This window comes from Selaginella moellendorffii, unplaced genomic scaffold (assembly GCF_000143415.4).
Source record: "Selaginella moellendorffii unplaced genomic scaffold, v1.0 SELMOscaffold_18, whole genome shotgun sequence".
Classification (NCBI taxonomy): domain Eukaryota; kingdom Viridiplantae; phylum Streptophyta; class Lycopodiopsida; order Selaginellales; family Selaginellaceae; genus Selaginella; species Selaginella moellendorffii.
The window spans coordinates 1,991,003-2,006,786 of NW_003314279.1; the positions used below are offsets into that span (position 1 = coordinate 1,991,003).

At 47.7% G+C, this 15,784-nt stretch overlaps 3 protein-coding genes across 4 annotated transcripts; 2 read left to right on the top strand and 1 right to left on the bottom strand.

The window, feature by feature from the left end:
* Positions 1-21: 21 nt before the first annotated feature.
* Positions 22-3,287, top strand: LOC112346907 (pentatricopeptide repeat-containing protein At4g39530-like). Of its 2 annotated transcripts, XM_024676793.1 has the most exons (6): positions 31-43; positions 101-153; positions 208-467; positions 524-2,961; positions 3,014-3,142; positions 3,224-3,287. In XM_024676793.1, exons 3-5 carry the CDS (start codon positions 408-410, stop codon positions 3,051-3,053), a joined length of 2,538 nt encoding a protein of 845 aa, XP_024532561.1. In that variant the 5' UTR covers positions 31-43; positions 101-153; positions 208-407; the 3' UTR covers positions 3,054-3,142; positions 3,224-3,287. The 2 variants fall into 2 exon arrangements, with proteins under 2 accessions (XP_024532562.1, XP_024532561.1); XM_024676794.1 differs by having other exon boundaries at positions 22-153.
* On the top strand, positions 3,250-4,648 carry LOC112346910. Its single transcript, XM_024676802.1, has 2 exons — positions 3,250-3,770; positions 3,833-4,648. Exons 1-2 carry the CDS (start codon positions 3,447-3,449, stop codon positions 4,574-4,576), a joined length of 1,068 nt encoding a protein of 355 aa, XP_024532570.1. The 5' UTR covers positions 3,250-3,446; the 3' UTR covers positions 4,577-4,648.
* Positions 4,649-7,078: 2,430 nt separating this feature from the next.
* LOC9640612 lies at positions 7,079-8,403 on the bottom strand. The gene is made up of 3 exons (XM_024676939.1): positions 8,351-8,403; positions 8,081-8,277; positions 7,079-7,963 (listed from the first exon to the last, which is right to left on the bottom strand). The coding sequence occupies exons 1-3, from the start codon at positions 8,382-8,384 to the stop codon at positions 7,181-7,183; spliced, it is 1,014 nt and encodes a 337-aa protein (XP_024532707.1). The 5' UTR covers positions 8,385-8,403; the 3' UTR covers positions 7,079-7,180.
* Between the last annotated feature and the right edge of the window lie 7,381 nt (positions 8,404-15,784).

The window sequence follows — 15,784 nt, forward strand, 5'->3', positions numbered from 1 at the left end:
GTATTCTAGGACAGTGCTTGCCGTCGTCATTGCGAGCTCAAAGGTAAGCAAGTGTAGTTGTTTTGTAATGCGATAAATGGCATGGTTGGATGACAAGCAGGGGTTAAATGGCTAACGCGTCGTGAGCATTGCCACGAAACCAGAGGCGACTGTGTACGTTTTTCTGATTCGGCTATGTCATGATGCTAACTCTTGCCTTCTTTGCAGCATTTTTTGAGACACATTGTTTGTGAGCGCATGCTTTAAGCGCAGGCAGCAGGCAGAAGAAATTATCTCTACACTCCTCCATATCCTGCCACACCGATAGGCCTTCATCATTGCGAGCTACATCTGTTCCAGACTGTTTGTGAGCTTAGGGTTCATGGTAGATGACACGAACATGAGATACCAGCGATGGGAACTTGAGCATGACAAGCAGGATCGCATTCCAATGCCCAACACGTTTTTACCTCGAGCATCGCAAGACCGTAAGTATCTCTCCTTCCGCAGCTGTTCCGATGCAAACTCTTGCCGTGTTTTGCAGCTTTCTCTCGGTGCGTCACTGAGAACCACTGTAGCTCCGGAAACGCGGGTCTTTACCAGCGTCCCAGTTTTGCTCGCCGCCCTCAAAGCATGCAGCGTTTCCAGGGACCTCGAAACTGGCAGGCGAGTTCACCGGTTTTCTGGCCAAGTCGCGGACATTTACGTCTCCAACACTCTGATCGACATGTACGCGAGGTGCGGAAGCATGGTAGATGCTCGCAACATCTTCGACAGCATGGAGTCTCCGGACTTGGTGTCTTGGAACGCTCTGATCCGGGGCTATGCCACCAACGGGGAAGGAAGATTGGGTCTCGAGCTTTTCTCACGCATGACTTGCGAACCGGACGCTCGCAGCTTTGTGGCAGCGCTCATGGCCTGCTCGAGCCAGACAGCCAAGGAGAATGGTGGCAGGCGAGATAACACGGAGAAGACGCTTCGGTGCTTGCAAGAAGGAAGAGAGATCCACGCTCGAGCTCGAAAGGCCGGTTCGGCATCCAACGTTTTCGTGGCCAGCGCTCTCGTCGATATGTACGCGAAGTGTGGGAGCGTCACCGAGGCCCGGCTGGTTTTCGATGGCCTGAAAGACCGGAACGTTGTCTCGTGGACGTCTTTGATGCTGGGATACGTGGACAACGGCGAGCCCGAGCAGGCTCTGGATTTGTTTCAACGCATGCAGCACCACTGCTCCGGGTGTCCGCCAAACTCTCGGACTTTCGTCGCGGCTCTCATGGCCTGTGCCAGCCTTGGAGCAAAGTCGGACATAAGAGAGCTCAAGCTGGAGTGGCTCAACCAGGGAGCTTTGATTCACAGTCAGGCGGTGAAGCACGGGTTTGGATCGGACGTGTTCGTGGCGAGCTCGCTGGTGGACATGTACTCCAAGTGCGGGGGACTCTCCAGTGCCATCGACGTCTTCGAGAGCACTCAGCACCGAGACGTGATTCTCTGGAACGCGATGATACAGGGATATGTGGAGGCTGGGGACGATGAGTCGGCTCTAGAGCTGTTTAGCAGGATGGACACTAGCACGGGAGGGTGCAAGCCGGACGCTCGAACTTACGTTGCCGTTTTGATGGCATGCTCGAGCTTGGGAGCCGAGGAGGAAGCGGATGGAAAGCTTGTCAAGTCCAGGAGCTTGAGCCGGGGTGTGGCTCTTCACCGTCAGGCTTGCAAGTATGCGTTTGAGTCGGACAAGTTTGTGGCGAGCAGCTTGGTCGACATGTACACGACTTGTGGGAGCCTGGCTGACGCTCGAGCAGTCTTTGACAAGATCTTACATCCGGACGTGGTGCTGTGGAACGCGTTGATGCTGGGCTATGTGCAAAACGGAGCGAGCGAGGAGGCTCTACGCCTGTTCTCTCGCTTGCAAGGACCTGACCCGAGAAGCTACGTCGCCGCTTTCATGGCCTGCGCGAGCTTGGCGGAGAAGGAAGAAGGCCAGGAGGTGAGAGAAGAGTTTGTGAAGCTGAGACAGCTTGAGCAAGGCATGGCGATTCACGCCCAGGCCCGAGAAAGAGGATGTGATACCGATATGTTCGTGGCAAGCAGCCTGGTGGAGATGTACTCCAAGTGTGGAAGTTTGGGTGACGCTCGGCTGGTTTTCGATAGAATGAAGCATCACGACGTGGTACTTTGGACGGCACTCGTCTCGGGATACGCGGAGAACGGTGACGTCGAGATCGCTCTAGAGCTCGTCGAACTAATCCAGTCCCGGGGCTGCGAGCCAAACTCTCGGACTTTCATCGCTGCACTGGTCGCTTGCGGCAGCGTGCCATCGCTAGAAGCTGGCAAAGAGCTCCACGCAAGGATTTGCAGGCTGGGACTGGAAGCCGGGACGTACGTAGCAAGCTCTCTCGTGGATCTCTACGGCAAGTGCGCTCGCCTCGACGATGCTGAGCGCGTCTTTGAGTCACTGGCGAGGAGGATGCTCGTGGTGACTTGGAGCTCGCTCATGGCGAGCTACAGCCGGCAGGGAGACACGGACAAAGTGCTGGAGCTGTTTGAGAGGATGCTCGACGAAGGCTTGCGAGGTGATCGTATCACTTTCGTTTTGATTCTTACGTCGTGTAGCCATGCTGGCCTGGTTGACACAGGGAAGCGCTACTTTGAGGACATGAAGCAAAAGTATGGTGTCGAGCCGGACTTGGAACACTACCACTGCGTGGTCGATTTGCTGGCGCGAGCAAACCATCTGGACGAGGCACTGGAGTTTGTCAAGGGAATGCCGGTGGAGGCCAACCTCGTGACTTGGAAGACAGTGCTGGCCGGGTGTAAGAAGTGGAACAACTTGGAGATTGGACGCGCTGCTTTCCAGAGCGCTGTGGACTTGGATCCCAGGCACGAAGCGAGCTACGTCTTGATGGCCAACTTGTATGGGAGCTTGGGAATGTGGGAGGAGCAACTCAGGACGCTGGAGCTTAAGGAAGCCACCAAAGTGATCAAGTAAGCGAAAACTTCCGGTTGATTGATTTGTGACTGTTTCTTATGTTTCCAGGTCCAAAACGATCCCAGCAAGTCTCCAAGGTTGCATTTAGAATGGATCAAAGAACTTGCGTGGGAGCTCGGGAATGTGGGAGGAGCAACTTAGGACTCCAGAGCTCAAGGAAGACACCAAAGTGATCGAGTAAGTGATTACGTTCTTAAGAGATTCTAGCGCAGGTGCTGGAGTTTAAAATGAAAGCGATTGATCTGTGGATGTTTCCAGGTCCACGCCAGTCTCCAAGGTTGCCTCTAGAATGGACCAAAAAGAAAGGGACAGCTACTAGAAAGATACGATTCCTGTTATTTGCATGCCGACCGTCGGATGGGCTTCATCCGACGGCGTAGGATGCAGCATTTGGACGTACTACTAGACCGGACGCCCGCTCTCTCAACGAGGTTTTTCCTTCTTCCAAGCCACGGCAAGCAAGAAGAGCGAGAGCGCAGCTATGGAGTCGAGCGGCAGCGGCGAAGCTCATCCATCTGGTCAGAGCTTTTCTCGCTCTATCTCTCTCCCTCTCTTCTTTCTTCGTTTCTACTTAAAGTTTATATTTTTGTTCGAGTGTATCTTCACAGGTTCTTACGAGGGAGACAGTCCTCCGCCGAGTTACATCCCCTCCAATCGGCAGCGGCAGCGTCGGAATCGCGAGCAGCTGCCCGGTTCGCAGGAAGCACTCCAAGCCGCGCAGGAGTACCAGCAACAGCTCCCAAGGAACAGTCGTAGCACTGTGAAAGTCTTAAATCAGTGCTGTGTGAGTGGCACATTCGTTATGGTAAGCATGTTTTCCACGCTTACGATATCTTCACCACTTTCTTCGTTTTTCTTTTTCCGTAGACTCTTCCTTCGAACTACTGCAAGAAGATGATGCCGCGGGGGAGAGCCCCGGTCCTCGTCCGCGACAAGAGTGGCCACCAGTGGGTGATGAAATGGAACTGGACGATGCAGCCAGTGATTGGTGCCGGATGGAAAGCATTCTGCGTCCATCACGAACTCGTCAAGGGGGACGTGCTCGTCTTCCAAAAGGAGAACATCTCCTCCAAGACGATAACTTTCCACGTTGAGATCTTCAAGCGCCGCAAGTTCGCCAATGGCACAGTGATCATGAACAACGGGACCAACATGGCGCTGCCCCTGCCAAAGAAAGAAGAAGAGCTGGAGATCGAGATCGAAGAACTCGATGGAGGAGCCACCGGAGAAGACGTCCACGACCACGACGTCCTCAAGCGCAATCCCGGCCGCCCCAAGAGGACGAGGAGGCCGCCGAGGAGAGAATGGATGGAGAACTCACCATCGTGCGACCAGGACGACGAGGAGAGAGGGACGGGAGGCGCAGAGGAGCAGCGCGAGCCAGTGGTGGCGCTGGTGTTCAAGAAGACGAGGTCGGCAGCCGAGTCCGAGGAGCTCGGGGTGACCGTAAAGATGCACGGGAGCAAGCTCGAGCGCATGACTAAGAGCCTGCTAGGCTCGCCCGGAGTGATCGTGCAGGGCAGCTTCGATGGATCGCTCAAGGCTAAAGCATCCGAAGAAGAGCTGAGGAAGATCCTCCGCCTGGCATTTCCTCACTATGATGCCTTCTAGTGGAAAACTGATAAGAACTGATGTCTTGAGATGTATTTTAACTTAGAAATGTATTTTCCTTTTACACAACAACTATTGGAGCAATCGATTTCACTGAACGAAGAAATCTTGGTTTTGGTGGTGGCAACTGTGATGGCGGGTCCTTGTCCTTGCTAGATTTGATTTTTGACTCTTTGGGACAACTTTTGGACGTGCTAGCCTCCACTGCATTGATCACAAACAAGCTCCCCATTGCACTACTTGCCGATGGATCCTAGGTTATATACAAACTGAAAAGGGTTGAGACAAAAGGGAGGCATATATAGCTTTGACAACTTGTCGGTACGAATATTCTTTATTTTATTCTGGTTTAAGCTGTTTTGGGTTACTTATCCTTGTATGTCTTTCATTTATAAGAAAAATTATAATAGTAATAACACAAAAGAGAAATAAAAATATATTATGATTTAATATTTGAGCTTTTATCCTCATTGAAGTGCCACATGCATTTGCATGGTTCCCTAGCTTGCTATATCACTCCAAAGGTTCTAGGCATTATAAAATGATAAAAAAAAAATCAATGCTAAAGTAAAGATAAATCTTTTGATTAATGATTAAAAATATTAAGCACTAGGTACAAAAGTAAACGAATTGTTTGGGCCATGAGGTATAAAATCCTAAACTTCCCTTTTAACATTATAGGTATTAATATAAACTTACTTCAAGGATTATTAATATTAAAAATATTAGTTAGGATTTTAATAATTGACAACAAAAATAAATATAGTTTCAAACAAGAAATATATAAAAGAAATATTACTTACAATGCTTATAAAAATATAGCAACGAATATGTGATTTTGCATGGGAGATATATACGTGTGGATTTATTTTTTTATTTTGAGTTGCATGCAAAAATATTATGCATACAATCACTTTTCAATTGCAATATAAGCAATTAAAATACCATTGTGTATATAATATTTTTGTCATAGGGTATGTTATATATGCATGGGGCATGACAGCTCATACTACTATATAAGCATTATGCCACATCATCTTAGACAATATGATGTTACTACAATTTATTTTTTTCTCATTTCTATGAGTATAGATTTGAGATGAGCTAATTGTGATAATTTCTCTCCTCTCATTTCTCACAGTTATAACTCATTTTTCATGGTTATGGTTCATTTCTCACAATTATAACTTATTTTTTGCAATTGTGGCTCATTTCTCACAAGTTAAAGTTGTTGTACACCTTAATATAAACACTATGCTTCAATTTATTTATCACGCCTTTTATTTTTTATAGCTTGTTTGCAGCATGATGTTTTAACCTAGTACAACAGTAAGTGTGATCGATTGGAGTGTAGTGGCAAGTGTAATTAATTGGAGTATGGTAGTGAGTGCAATCGATTAAAGTGTGGTGGTGAGCTTGATCAATTGAAGTGCAGCAACAAATGTAATCAATTGAAGCACAATGGTAAGCTTGATCAATTGCAATACAGAAACAAAACAATTTTTAAGTCTTCTCTAAAGTTTGTAGCCTTTTTTCCCTCACTATAACACCTACACTTAGGAAAGTTTAAGGTTTCAACACTAGTAGTTTCCTTAGAGGCCATTTGTTGTTAGAGCTCTAGTAGCCTTTTCTAACATTCACTTAGGTATAAATTTCTTCATTTGTTGCAAAACTATTAAATTACAAAGTATTTTTCATTACTTTTATCAAAGAGAGTGCCTAAAGAATCTATAACATCTTAAATCTAGTTTGCACATTAAAAAAACATCACACCCAAAAACCTTAACTATTAACATATAAAACCAAAATCTAACATGAAGACAAAAAATTGTATATATGGTGTTAATTTGAATTTTGTTATGCATATACAGCAACCACCCATGTGTAAGGAAAAAGTTTTGCTTAAATATTATTTTGTGAGTCACACATGCATGTTACAACAATTTAAGCATACATGTGTTTTATTTTATGCTTTATTTCGTGAAAGTGGAACTTTTCATTATCCCACTTATGGTGTGTGGCCACATGCCATTTTTATAACAACAATAAAAAATTTAAGTTTTAGCTTTATAATTTATAAATTAAAAACTTTTCATATGATTTTGTGTTATAATATTGTGAAATATAAAAAATAAATTAAAAAACTGATAGAAATATTAATAAATATTAATTAAGTACTAGGAAATGGCATGTGGACACATGCTAATTAATGTCCCACTTTACTGAATAAGTTCCACTTTAACGAAATAAAGCATTTTTTATATATTTCGCAAACATGCAAGATTTTTTACCATGTTGTCTACACTAGATATCTCTTGGGAGGTGTACCTCCCTCCAAAATACTTCAGAATTTAATAGTGTAAATACAATAAATAAAAATATATTAAAACTTAAACATGATAATTTAAATATTTTAAACTAAAATTTAGAAATAATATAGTAAATTTTTATTAAATCATTTATTTCATCTTCTCTTCTAATAAAAAGTATGCTTTAAATTTTTATAAATGCTTAGATAATAATTAGTATTTATACATTATTTCTAAATTTTAAATCAGGTGGCAAATAGATCATTTTAAAGTTTTGATCAAATTTTCATCCACTCTAGAAGGGAGTGGCATCGTAGAGAGGAAATGCCAGGTTGAGGATCTTCCTCAGCTCCTCCTTGGACACTTTAGCCTTGAGCGATCCAGCGGAGCTCCCCTCCACGATTGATCCGGGCGAGCCCAGCACGCTCCTACACATGCGCTGGAGCTTGCTCCCCTGCATCTTGAAGCTCATCCCAAGCTCCTCGGACTCGGCTGCCGACCTCGTCTTTTTGAGCACCAGCGCCACCACTGGCTCGTGGCGCTGCTGCTGCCGCTCCTCCGCCGCCTCTTCTCCGCCTCCCATCCCTTCTGCCACTCCCTCCTCCTCCTCGCCCGCCACCTCCTGGTTGCACGAGTGTGAGTTCTCCACCCATTCTCCCCTCAGGAGCCCCCTCGTCCTCTTGGGATTGCGCTCGAGGACGTCGTAGTCGTGGACGTCTCCTCCGTTAGCTACTCCGCCGAGTTCTTCGATCTCGATCTCCAGCGCGTCTGGTTCTTTCTTTGGCGGGAGCAACACTATGTTGGCGGCGTTGGCGCGATCACTGGATTTGACCAGCTTGCGGCGCTTGAATATCTCGACGCGGAACGTGATCATCTCGGAGGAGTTCTCCTTTTGGAAGACGAGGACGTCTCCCTTGACGAGTTCGTGATGGACGCAGAAGGCTTTCCACCCGGCACCAATCACTGGCTGCACCGTCCAGTTCCATCTCATCCTCCATTGGTGACCACTCCGGTCGCGGACGATCACCTCGGCTCTCCCGTGCGGCATCATCTTCTTGCAGTAGTTCGAAGGAAGAGTCTGCAGAAAAAAAATAAAGAAGAAAAGAAAAACGATTAGCAAGTTCTTTGTGAAGATATCGAAGGGAAAAAAGACAAGGATAGCGAAACATAAACCTCGAGCTTGTTCTTCGCTTACCATAACGTATGTGCCGCTCACACAGCACTGGTTCAAGACTTTAATGGTGCTGCGACTCTTCTTTGCAAGATGTTGCTGGTACTCCTGCGCGGCTTGGAGCGCTTCGTGCGAACCTGGCAGCTCCTCGCGATTCCGCCGCTGCCGCTGCTGATTGGAGGGGATGTAACTCGACAGAGGACTGTCTTCCTCGTAAGAACCTGCGAAGATACGCTCGAACAAATATAAGAAACGAAGTGATGAGAGAAAAAGAGCGAGAAGGAAAGCTCTGACCAGATGGATAAGCTTCGCCGCCGCTCGACTCCATAGCTGCGCTCTCGCTCTTCTTCTTGCTTGCTGAAGGAAAAACCTCGCTGAGAGAGCGTCCGGTCTACTAGTACGTCCTAATGATGAATGATCCTGCGCCGTCGGATTTGCTCCATCCGACGGCCAGCATTCACGTACGAAAATGCTCGTATCTTTCCAGTAGCCGTCGCTTTCCGTTTCGTGATCTTTGCTCCATTTTAGAGGCAACCTTGGAGACTTGCTTGGATGGCTTTGCACATGGAAATATACCAAAAAAAAATTAAAAAAATCCATAGTATCAATCAAAACTTCAGCTCTAAAGAGGCGAGATTATCACCTTCCAGGTATCGAGTGTGTTCTTCGTTTCTATAGATGATATTACGCGGATCCAATAACTCGGAGCCATTCGTCATTCAAAACACCTTCCGCAGTGTTATACGATTTGCCTACGAGAGCTTGAAAGGCCTGAATGGTTAGAAGACGAGGATAATGCTTATGCATCAAGAGTCCCACCGGGTAGAGGTCCGACCTCGTCGTGTGGGAATTCCCCCATTGCTCGTCCCAGCATTTTCCATCCCTGCTGTGCACACGCCTTCCAGATCAACTTTCTTCGCTCGTAGTCATACAAGACATTAGCTGGTCGAATGTCGCGATGCACCAAGCCTGCACAGCCACATGAAACTATAAGCTCCCAAAGATAGACGAGCCTCACCAGCACCATGTAAGGCCTTTAAAGCCTTGCGAATGCCAAGCACCATCTGTCGCAGCTCGTCTTCCGAAACAGGCTCTCGCACGGCAAGAAGAGGAACAGTCATAACCATGTATGCTCCAGGAGCGTCGCTCCTGATCGTTCTTCGTTTCTTGGCGGAGGAATCACGGTCAGCAGTCCATGACACCGGATTCAACAGTTGCTCACATTCACTCCTGGTCCTGAATTTGGGCCCTTCAACACTGCCAACGAGGTGTTTCCCACATTTGGGAGCCAGCGTGTAGGCCTGGAAGACATCTTCGCAGTTGACGCCCCACTCGTTGCAGGAATCGTTCCAGTTCCATATCACCTTGAGCACACCGTCATGGGTCAGCATCAGAGAGCTCATATCTCGTTCAATCTGTGGATTCAGCTCGCACCTGATAGCAATACAACTATCAGCCAAACTTCACATTTTCTCATTACACTCACATCGGTCCGGCTTCGATGGCAGCAAACATTCCATGGAGCTTGATACAAGTTGAGGACTAGAGTCAGCGGAGTCAGAAACGGCTGCTCCTGCTTTAAAAAAGAGAGCAAATTGATGGTCGACAAAACGAAACCGATCTTATGAGCTACCTGAGGATTGATTTGTACAGTGAAAAACTGGAGATGAGGTCCCAGCACGGCATAGCATACTAGAAACTGCCACTGGTAGAGTTGAGACTTTGTCCGTCAACAAGGATTTCACTACCTCAAACTCAACGTCCTCCCTCTCTTCCCCGTACATGACACTCTCATGACAATCCAGTTGTCAATACAGATCAAAGTCAAAATGAGCTTGACTTAGTTCTTGAAGCATGCGATTGGGCTGGTGTTCATTGCAACTAAAACGTGCCAGGTGCTGTGATTTCCGGGCTTCTGATCCGGGGAGAAGAGATCACATCGCTCCAGGAGGTCCAGATTGCCTGCTCCACCGCTTCGGTAGTATTCCCCTAGCTCGCTGGGCAATTCAAGGCAGCCACTTCACAACCGGCAATATGCCAAGAGCTCCGGCGCCTCACTCACGGTAGCGTTGGCGATGCCAATGTGGAGGAATTCGGTCGCCGATAGAGGAGAACGAATCTTCCCCGTCATCCCCGTCACAAGCCGCTCTAGCAGGGAAATCTTTTATTGACTGGGCATTGACTGGGCCGTTAGCTCGCCTGCTCTGTGTGATCCTCTTCTTCCTGTGCTCCTTTTTGAGCAGCAACAAGGAGAGCCTGGCTATGGCGGGGATATGCGTGGAGGGGCAATTCCTGTGCACGACTAGGCGTGATGGGACTACTGTTATAAGTGCCACTACATCAAAGGCAACTGTGAGATTTGCAGCACTGGAGTTTGCCATCACCTGAAATGCAATTGTATCGCCCCTGCAGCTGAATCGCGTGGTAAAATCCTGTTACTCCAAAGTCTCAATTGTTAAAAGTTTATTATATAAGCGAGAAGAATAGTAATTGGCACACAACAGTTACTTCAATAGTTTGGTTGTTTTTCACTTGCAAGGGCATTCGATGAGAAACAAAGAAAAGAAGAACATTGAAAAGCCATTCTCCTCAATCACAAAGTTGAGAAGAGGACGTAGAAATTCTACATTTCATAATCTCTGTCCCATATCTTAGCAATTGAGTATTGATGTTCTTGATCAAGCCCCCCAAGGTCACTGGAGCACTTCTACACATTTTCTTTGCACCAATAATACGGCATATCTTGGCAACTAACAACGCAGCATCATTTCCTTCGCTCGTAACATAGCTCTAGCTAGGGCTTATTAGCTAAAGGAAGACTCACGGCCATACTGAGATGGAACGCCACTAAAGCTCAAACACTAGCACTGGAAAGATCTCTTCATTGCCAGGTATATGAAGTACAAACAACAAAGGTTTTTTGCTCCTAGTTTCAGTAATGCTTGTGATACAAGATTGTTTTCGATCATCCCCCAAGGGGATGATTCGACGATCAGTGGCGAGCTCTCTTGCTCGGCGGCCCGGCTTGTTGTTGCTGAAGCGCCAGTTGCCTTGTGAAGTAGTTCACCTCCTTAGCCAGTCGCTTCCTGTTCGCTTCCTCCTCTTGCTGGAGCGCCACGGCCACCATCCGCGTGATCCGGTCGGCACGGGGAGGATCCAACGCCACCTCGTCCTCCATGTAATGGCAGTCCGGACTGAGCGCCCTCTTGTTGTTGGTCTCGGCCCAGTGATCATAGTCCGCGAAGTCGAAGCTATCGTATTGTTTCACCCGGATGCTCCTATTGTTACCAGCCTCGATCGCCAAGTCGTCAATCATGCGCTTGAGCTCAACATACCGCTCAACGTCCACCGCCACCATCTTCGATCTGCTCCGCTCGTGAGAAGTTCTTCTGGACTCCTTTTTACAATCACTAACCCTATGTTTTTCGCCAAATTATTCTTTCATCATCTTTAAGATAAAAAAAAGGTTTTAACAGGCTTACTGAAATATTTTAAATTTGTTTTATGGAGCAGCGATCTCCGCCGATTTGAAGAGCTAGGAGCGAGGAGCCAGAAATTCGTGGATTCAACCAGAGTTTCGAAGACTTGTTTGGCCCCTGAATTTTTTCCCATCTTTCACTGAGCATCAACTGTCTGCTTCCAGGATTTAATCTCCTCGCCATCATCACGCGTCCAATCCCGTCCTCTCAGTCCAGCAAGAGTTTCTTCCACCAGCTGGGACGCTTTGCATGTATAGCCCCTGGTAATTAATCCGCTGGAGAAAGCTCCCACGAAAATTCGCCTTGCATGTGCGCGAAGATGCTGCTGCGGGGTTAAAAGGAGACTGCATAAACATGCACACACTTGTCAATTACAGAATCATGCAAGGAGAGTAGGGGAGAAAAACAAGAACAGGACACACACACCGAAACAAGAAACACCAGGGGAAAAAAAAAAGGTGGCAGCCACACCTGCAATGATGTCCTCTAGATATGTAATTGTACATGGCACCCTCGATCTCGTGCAGGGCGCTTCATCCGCATGGGAGGCAGGACAATGGGCATCAGATCAAGCCTTTTCCACGAATGCCTGCCAGTCTTCGTAACCTTTGGCTGACCGTCTTCAATCACGTAGTCCCTCAGCAGCTGTAGTTGCGACAGCGTTGTGCGGGCAGACATGAACGAAGACTGGTGTGGTACAGGGTGCGCCATCTATAACCACGGAGTTGGGGCTTTCGGGCATGGCCTCCTGGCGTACAACAAAATCTTTGTGCCCATATGAAGCATTTCAAGGAAAGATGTGTAATTCAATAGTGAGAAGGAAAAGAAAAGACAAGTCCTAAGCAAGAGAAAAATTGCTCCAACACAGCAGCCACGGGCATTTGCAGCAGAAGGCCCAGCTCTGGAATGTAGGAGTCCACAATGTCAAGCCTCCGCCTCACGAGCCTCAAGTTGGGCCTGAAGGTGACGAAGGACATATGGTTGTTCACACCAGTGAATGTCCGATCACTTGTTGAGAGGAGGCGTAGTCCTCAAAGATCTCCCTACGCACAGAAGAAAAGTCAATCTGGGCGAGATTGGCCAGGGAAGCATCCATCTTCCCGGATGGGAAGACCTTGCTTGTAAACATAGTGCGGATGTACCTGGAAGCAAAAGCTATCGTCTCAATCTGTCGGAGCGAGCATTTTGGACGGCTGTAGAAAACTTTGTCCGCCAGCTCCTCACGCCCCGTCACCAGGAAGCTCGACACTGCTCTTTGCTGTCTATCCGTCACAGTGCCCAAATCCTGGAAAAAATGCGGAGCTATGCCACCACAGACGTAAAGCCGTGCCAGGAAATGTGCTGCCGCTGAGAAATCTCCGGCCGTAAGTGCTCCTGAAACTCCCCGCCTGGTGCTTCCTCTTGAACGCTTTCAACAGCTCCGAAGGCTTCCAGGCATCCATATGGAAAGTCACAAACCGGCCTCGTCCATTGTCGCCTCAGCGGCATCAGCACCATTCATCCGGGATGGACTTGTAAAGAGGACCGTCCTTCCTCGCGTGGCTCTATATCCTTGAAAGCTATCGTCCACAAGGAGCCACGTCCCTGCTAAGCTCAACAGGTCTGTCGGAACTTTATACGAGAACCGGACCTCTCCGCCCGGCGAGATGATGATGAAGACCCTGGCGTCCGCAAACAGTTGCACTAAAACGTATGCTCCAGCTAGTTTCGCGTCGCTGAGGAGCTCGCGAACGAAGTACCAGATGCAGCACGACTTTCCTATCCCCGGATTACCGGAGATGTGCGCGAAGATGCTGCGGGCGTGTCTCAGCTGACGATAGATCTTCGCGTAAGACTTGCGAACGAGGATGTCGGTAGGGTTGGCTGTGAGCTCGGCTATGACGGCAGGGAGCCTCAGAAATGCTTCCGCATCCCGACCCCTGCATAGGTGCGAACTGGTGTCCGGGGGGAAAATCTTGTCCTTGGCAAAAGGGAGAGCAGAGGGAACATACACACAACGAAAACAAAAAGACTGTATTGAAATTCCTGAGATACATCTCCACTCCAGGAGCTAGGACAAAGTCAGGGCAGCACTGGCGCTTCAGCCACTTTCGGATGGCAATCTCATGCGGCACATTAATTAACAACCGTGAGCATGAACTTCTCACGAGCAGAGCAGATCGAAGATGGTGGCGGTGGACGTTGAGCGGTATGTTTCGACGACTTGGCGATCGAGGCTGGTAACAATAGGAGCATCCGGGTAAAACATTACGATAGTTTCGACTTTGTGGACTATAATCACTGTTTTGATCCGCAAAGTCGATCTGAGGATGGGATTGACCACTGTTTTGATTCTCTGCTCACACTTCCTCGACCAATTCTACCCTGGAAAACAGTTTGAGCGATGGAAAAAAAAGCGAGGCCTGGAAAACACTTACGCTTCGTCGTGAAGATGCTGCGTTAGTATCTCATCGGAAAGGGAGGAGCGATTCCAATCCTGACCTCGAACATCAAACGCTTCTCTTTGTCCTCCAGTGGAGGAACCATTCTTTTGGTCACGTGAGAATCCGTGACGTCGATGCCTTGGCCAGGAATGCTACGAGCTCGACATATCTACACAGGACTAAAAGCAAAGCTGTGAGTGACAAAACCATCACCTCGACTGGAAAACTAAATTTGAAGGAAGAAAACCAGCTTACTGTCGATCTTGCAAATTCCCTCTTGATCTTGTTTCCTGGTGCCACTTAAGAAACTCTTGAAACAAATCTGAGAATGGCCTCATTGCGTAACTAGCCTTCCCAGAGCTATCCAGCTCCAACCCAAGAAATTCTTCTTTCTTGCGGAGTGCTGGACCTCATCAACTTCTCCCTGATTTCGAGGAATGCGAGGCCAATTTTTTTAGGAGCTTTCTCCAGCGGATTTTTTACCAGGGGCTATACATGCAAAGCGTCCCAGGAGCGAAAGCTGATGGAAGAAACTCTTGCTGGACGACTTGGACTGGTGGGCAGAGAACGAGATTGGACACATGATGCTCGACGGACGGCGAGGAGATTAAATCCTGGAAGCAGAGAGTTGACGCCATCAACGAGCTCAGTGAAAGCTGGGAAAAATCAAGGGACAGAAGCGAGTGAAATTCCGCTTCCAATTGCTTCGAAACTCTGGTTGAATCCACGAATTTCTGGCTCCTCGCTCCCGAGCTCTTCAAACCAGTGGAGAGCATAAAACAAATTTTAAAATATTTCAGTAAGTTGCTGAAAATCTTTATCTTAAAGATGTGTGAAACAATATTTGGCGTTTGTTTTGTATAGGGTTTGTGATTGTAAAAGGGAGACTAGAAGAACTTCTCGCGAGCAGAGCAGATCGGAGATGGTGGCGGTGGACGTTGAGCGGTATGTTCAGCTCAAGCGCATGATCGACGACTTGGCGATCGAGGCTGGTAACAATAGGAGCATCCGGGTGAAACAATACGATAGCTTCGACTTCGCGGACTATGGTCACTGGGCCGAGACCAACAACAAGAGAGCGCTCAGGCCGGACTGCCATTACATGGAGGACGAGGTGGCGTTGGATCCTCCCCATGCCGACCGGATCACGCGGATGGTGGCCGTGGCGCTCCAGCAAGAGGAGGAAGAGAACAGGAGGCAACTGGTTAAGGAGGTGAACCACTTCACAAGGCAACTGGCGCTTCAGCAACAACAAGCCGGGCCACCGAGCAAGAGAGCTCGCCACTGATCGTCGAATCATCCCCTTGGGGGATGATCGAAAACAATCTTGTATCACAAGCTCTAACAAACTTGTGAACAAAGCAAGCTCCTGCCAAGGATCAAAAACTTTTGTTATTTGTACTTCATATACCTGGCAATGAAGAGATCTTTCCAGTTCTATGAGCTTTAATGGCGTTCCATCTCGCGGAATATGGCCGTGAGTCATTTGGGTCTTCCTTTAGCTAATAAGCCCTAGCTAGAGCTACATTACGAGAGAAGGAAACGTTGCTGTGCCGTATTATTGGTGCAAAGAAAATGTGTACAAGTGCTCCAGTGACCTTGGAGGGCCTGATCAAGAACATCAATACTCAATTGCTAGATATGGAAGAGAGATTAGGATCAGTTAGGAATCTGGAAGAGGATAAATAACGTGGATGACAGGTTAAGAGCGGTGCTACCAGATGAGACGGGAAATTGATCGCAAGTAATGGCAAAGTCTATACTGATGAATTCAACCTCTAAAAAAGGTAAGGAAAAAACGTTTGTTTTGTTTTTTTTTAAAGACA

Excerpts from the sequence above, each read along its gene's own strand:
- LOC112346907 (XM_024676794.1), top strand. The coding sequence starts at position 408 with ATGACAAGCAGGATCGCATTCCAATGCCCAACACGTTTTTACCTCGAG. Across the intron at positions 468-523 it reads ACCTCGAGCATCGCAAGACC|CTTTCTCTCGGTGCGTCACT; the intron begins GTAAGTATCTCT and ends CGTGTTTTGCAG. Across the intron at positions 2,962-3,013 it reads GAAGCCACCAAAGTGATCAA|GTCCAAAACGATCCCAGCAA; the intron begins GTAAGCGAAAAC and ends TTATGTTTCCAG.
- LOC112346910 (XM_024676802.1), top strand. The coding sequence starts at position 3,447 with ATGGAGTCGAGCGGCAGCGGCGAAGCTCATCCATCTGGTCAGAGCTTT. Across the intron at positions 3,771-3,832 it reads TGAGTGGCACATTCGTTATG|ACTCTTCCTTCGAACTACTG; the intron begins GTAAGCATGTTT and ends CTTTTTCCGTAG.
- LOC9640612 (XM_024676939.1), bottom strand. The coding sequence starts at position 8,384 with ATGGAGTCGAGCGGCGGCGAAGCTTATCCATCTG. Across the intron at positions 8,278-8,350 it reads CGGCGAAGCTTATCCATCTG|GTTCTTACGAGGAAGACAGT; the intron begins GTCAGAGCTTTC and ends GTATCTTCGCAG. Across the intron at positions 7,964-8,080 it reads TGAGCGGCACATACGTTATG|ACTCTTCCTTCGAACTACTG; the intron begins GTAAGCGAAGAA and ends TTTTTTCTGCAG.